Source organism: Trematomus bernacchii, unplaced genomic scaffold (genome assembly GCF_902827165.1).
Source record: "Trematomus bernacchii unplaced genomic scaffold, fTreBer1.1, whole genome shotgun sequence".
NCBI lineage: Eukaryota > Metazoa > Chordata > Actinopteri > Perciformes > Nototheniidae > Trematomus > Trematomus bernacchii.
Genome location: NW_022987966.1, coordinates 4,039,669 through 4,044,547, shown reverse-complemented (window position 1 = coordinate 4,044,547; position 4,879 = coordinate 4,039,669). Strand labels below are relative to the sequence as shown.

General features: G+C 38.3%; 1 protein-coding gene across 1 annotated transcript; it reads left to right on the top strand.

The window, feature by feature from the left end:
- Nucleotides 1-234: 234 nt before the first annotated feature.
- On the top strand, nt 235-4,364 carry mrps23 (mitochondrial ribosomal protein S23). The gene is made up of 5 exons (XM_034115883.1): nt 235-411; nt 1,450-1,626; nt 1,884-1,961; nt 2,223-2,346; nt 3,969-4,364. Exons 1-5 carry the CDS (start codon nt 368-370, stop codon nt 4,107-4,109), a joined length of 564 nt encoding a protein of 187 aa, XP_033971774.1. The 5' UTR covers nt 235-367; the 3' UTR covers nt 4,110-4,364.
- The last annotated feature ends 515 nt before the right edge of the window (nt 4,365-4,879 follow it).

Genomic DNA, 4,879 nt, shown 5'->3' with positions numbered 1-4,879 from the left:
GGTATTTTCGTTTTTTTGGTTTAAACGAAAAATCAAACTGACAAAACGTACACGGACCGGGTCCGAACTCTAAGCTACAGCCATACTTATATTTTTCTCTCTCTTCATGTTTGTTTGTTTGTTTTGTTTTATAAATAGTAATTCATATAGCACCAGGGTACTAAACATTCCGATACAGCAGGTGGCGGTATGCACTTTAAACGTTGGTTTCTGATCTACCTATAGTATAAACCCATAGAAGAAGTAGGAAAGGGACGAAGAAGAACACACATTAAAAAGTAAAAAAGATCCCACCGGAGGTCTGTTTGTGTATGTTGACAGAATACACTTTTGTTACAGTTGTGCAGCTGTCCGTAAACAAACACAAATGGCTGGCAGCAGACTGGAGAAGTTTGGAACCGTTTACTCCCGGTAAGAGATCCTTGTGTTATAAGCGTGTGGAAGCTAGGCAGCTAACACTATTAGCCATATCCTTGACCTATAAAAAGCCATATAATCAAGAGCAATGTTGTTGTTTTACTTAACACAGATGTACTTTGGGTGTTGGTTATTGCTTATACACGCTGTTTCTTTGATAACATCCAGGTTTGTTGCAGTCAGTGTAATAAAGTCTGCTGTCCTTCAGCAGCGGTGTCAGCTTTATTCAGCAGGAGTTACATCCGGGTATTAACGGTGCTCATGCAACACCTATGTGAATAAATATGTACGAAACAAGGCCAAAAGGGACAATTATAAAACAATTAAAATGTTCAAGAACATGACAGGTCACACGAGTTTAAAGATACAGGGTGATGACGTCATATCCATGCGACCAAGGCGGCAGTCCTGTTTGTGTTTAAAAACATGGTATAAAAGTGGTCAGAAACGTCCTTTATTTTTAAAAGTATTCTTGATACTGCTCAACAATATGAAAGATAGAAATGTACCTTACTTAGAATTTTGATTTTAATAATACAAAAATCACAGCAATATCAAAGTACAATGGTCACTATCAAACAGGTGATACAAGAACTGAATCAGCACTTTTCTTTCTTATTAATTTGATGTCACTATAGGCTATTTCACTTGTTATTGTATTATATGGCAAATATTACAGTTATTGAAGGGTTCATTCATTGCCGTTAAGTGCTGCAGTATTCAAAGTGTGCTGTTTATGTGATATGAAAAAGTAATATTACCAATGAAGATGTATAATTTCCAGAAGTTTCATGCATTCATTTATCTAAGGTAAAATAAGTCAAATTGTGTTAGCATCACCTCATTTCATTTGTATTATGCCTATTAAAAAAACCCAATAATGGTCCTTAGTTTCCCTGATGAGTGACGATGCTAGAAAAAGGACTAAATAGCCAATAAAGTGCTAAGTAGGAGATGCAAAGTATATAACTATATATAGTATCAGAATTTGTACACATTTATAATTAACTCTCCAACTCTAATTTCACTCAGGGTTCGAAATCTGATGCGCTCAGGGGTCATAAAGCCGTCACAGAAACCCATCTGGTTTGATGTATACGATGCGTTTCCACCCAAGAAGGAGCCACTCTACGTGAAGCCACACACCAGAACCATCAAGAAGCAGGACCCAGTGCCGGAAATCCTGTACAGAGAGGATGAAATCAGAGCGTAAGTCACGTCCTCTCAGTAGAGACAAAAGCCACAATGCTTCCATAACACTGACATGCTGTTTTTGTTAATGTTGGGAAAAGAAAACGTCAATCAGTGTTATCTTTTTATCAGAGACCCTGTCCACTGATGTTCTATATTAAAAACAAAACACATTTACTTAATGAATAAAGGTCGCTTAAGGTCATACCTGCTTTTATGTCAGCATTAATGCTTTTATGTCAGCATTAATGCTTTTGTGTGTTTTTGTCTTTCAGGAAGTTCTTTGAGCAATATGGGACGGGTTATCGATCCTTTTTGCTTCACAAGCCAGACTTTATTTCTACGTGTCAGAGGTAGGTTGTTCCTCCTTCTTAATACCGCAATTATCCTGTGGCAGGAAAGTAACTGTCAGGTTGGAAAAGGGGTTTCAAATGTTAAGTGTGATCAAAATCCTCTGGTTTTTTATGTAATGCCAGAATCTAGTAATTTGATTAATTATTAAGTGTAAGGTGGAAAAAATGAATGAGTAACATAAAAAAGATGACTGCTTGCTACACAATAACCATATTGTTTCCATGCCTGTGTTATTAAGTGTTTGTATTTCTCTCACGCAGGTTCGTAGACAAGTACATGGAGCTGAAGAGCCGTGATGAGCTGAGTGAGGCCGCTCTGTTTGAGGAGACCGGGAAGGCATTGCTCGCAGAGGGCATCACGCTGAAAAGGAGAGGAGCTCCCCCTGTAAGAGTCCTTGCTTAAAGTTTAAATACTAACTAATTGTGTTTTCACACTTGACGAAAGCTAATTGTGGCCCTGCGTTTTTGAGTATGTAGTATGATAAGGCCCCCCCCCCCCCCCCCCCCCCCCACCCTGCAGCCACCTAAACGCAATGAATTATAACCTCATCCTTCAAGGGAAGAGAATAAAGCCTTTGAACCATTGGAAGGACAGTAGACATCTTGTCTGATACTGAAGTTGATAGGCAAGGCAAGGCAAGGCAAGTTTATTTATATAGCACCTTTCAACACAAGGTAATTCAAAGTGCTTTACAAAAATGAAGACATTTTAAAAAATGGCATTTAAATCAGTCATTAAAAAGGAAAGATAATAAATAAACATTAAAAGAAAAAAATACATGGATAAAAGTTAAAAGTTACAGTGCAGTGTAAGATGTGAATAGTTCAATTAAAAGCAGCGGCAAAAAGAAAGTCTTCAGCCTGGATTTAAAAGTAGTAAGAGTTTGCAGCGGACCTGCAGGTTTCTGGGAGTTTGTTCCAGATATTCGGAGCATAATAACTGAATGCTGCTTTACCATGTTTAGTTCTGACTCTGGGGACAGAAAGCTGACCAGTCCCTGAAGACCTGAGGGTTCTGGATGGTTCATAATTTAGCAGGAGGTCAGACATGTATTTTGGGCCTAAACCATTCAAAGCTTTATAAACCAGCAACAATATTTTGAAATCTATTCTTTGACACACAGGAAGCCAGTGTAAAGACTTCAGAACAGGAGTGATGTGATCCACTTTCTTAGTGTCAGTGAGGATTCGAGCAGCGGCGTTCTGAATTAGCTGCAGCTTTCTAATAGATCTTTTAGTGAGGCCTGTAAAGACACCATTGCAGTAGTCGAGTCTACTGAAGATAAAGCATGGACAAGTTTTTCCAAATCCTGCTGTGACATTAGTCCTTTAATCCTAGATATGTTCTTTAGGGTGATAGTAGGCTGATTTAGTAACTGTTTTAATGTGACTGTTGAAACTCAGGTCAGAGTCCATGACTACACCTAGATTTCTGGCTTTATCTGTTGTTTTGAACATTGCAGACTGAAGCTCAGCGCCAACTTTTTATACGTTCTGCCTTGGCTCCAAAAACCATTACCTCAGTTTTATCTTTGTTAATTGGAGAAAGTTCTGACACATCCAGTCATTGATTTGTTCAATGCACTTACTCAGTGTTGAATTGGAGCATAATCTCCTGGTGAAATTGTTACGTAAATTTGTGTGTCATCCGCATAGCTATGGTAACTTATTTTGTTGTTTTTCATTATCTGAGCCAGTGGTAGCATGTAGATGTTAAAGAGAAGAGAATGTTGATAAAGAATGTTATGGTTAAATGTTATTGTTCAAACAATTATCCAATCAGAATGTTACACTGAAGTGCTTTTGAGCCACACCCCAGTCCCCTACACTGCTGTGTAGAATAGCTAATCCTAATACGAGGATGGGTACCATGCAGAGAATCAACTTCACTGTGTGATGTGTTGTGTACGTGTTTGACGATTAAAGAGAAATGTAATATGAATACTTAATTTGCATTAATGCAGCGCCAGATGAGCACATGCTTACAGTTCTCTCTTTGTCCTGCAGGTGTCAGCAGAGTCCAGGGAGTCGAGGCTAACAGACGTGTCAGCGGAGCAGCAGGTGGTCGGTGCTGGCAGCGAGGAGACAACAGACGCCACACACACACACACACACACAATAGGCAGAAATGACTCTGAGAAGCTGTAGCTCTGGTTCTGCTGCCCCTCTGAAAGGGATGTTCATCTTTGGCCGTGGAGCGGCTGTGGGTGTCAGCTTCATGTTTCCTGAACTAAGAAGTCTCTCTCCACAGGGCACTGCGCCACCAGCTGGGAGTCCTTATTTTAAGATCAACGGGTCTTTAAATCTTGACTGTACATTGCCGTTATGTTTGTTTATATATTTATGTTTAATCATGTAACTGTGTGGAAATGAAAGATAAAATTAAAGTTACTTGGTTAACATGTTGGAGTCGCTCTTTCACTTCCTTCAGCTGTGAAAGGTTAAAAGAATGCATGGATTTAATGTTTTTAATATATGTAATAAAGATCATAAGCTACATTATACATACAATACATCAAGTAAAAGTGGCTAATGTAGGGCAAAAGTTTCAAATGCTAAGACGTTTTTTTTTACGTTAGCCTATATTATTATTGTATTTTTAAAACAATGTCACAGTGTTGATATGTGATCTAATACAGTCTCAATCTAGGATCTGAGGAAGCAACACTTTTCACTCGTTATTATTTCTCCCCTTTTATCAGTCATAACACAGTCACACCTGGTTGATCATGTTCAGTCTTTAGAATCTTTGTCCACACTTTTTAAATACCACTTCTAAAATCCTTTTTGAAAAAATGCTAGATATTGCAAATGTCTGTGAGGCACAAAGACTGACAAGAGAGGAAGACAGTCATTTGAGGTGTATAAAAGATAACAATCATTTGCACAGATTTTCTTTTATCTTTAACATGTTTAGA

Excerpts from the sequence above, each read along its gene's own strand:
- mrps23 (XM_034115883.1), top strand. The coding sequence starts at position 368 with ATGGCTGGCAGCAGACTGGAGAAGTTTGGAACCGTTTACTCCCG. Across the intron at positions 412-1,449 it reads TTTGGAACCGTTTACTCCCG|GGTTCGAAATCTGATGCGCT; the intron begins GTAAGAGATCCT and ends AATTTCACTCAG. Across the intron at positions 1,962-2,222 it reads TTTATTTCTACGTGTCAGAG|GTTCGTAGACAAGTACATGG; the intron begins GTAGGTTGTTCC and ends TCTCTCACGCAG.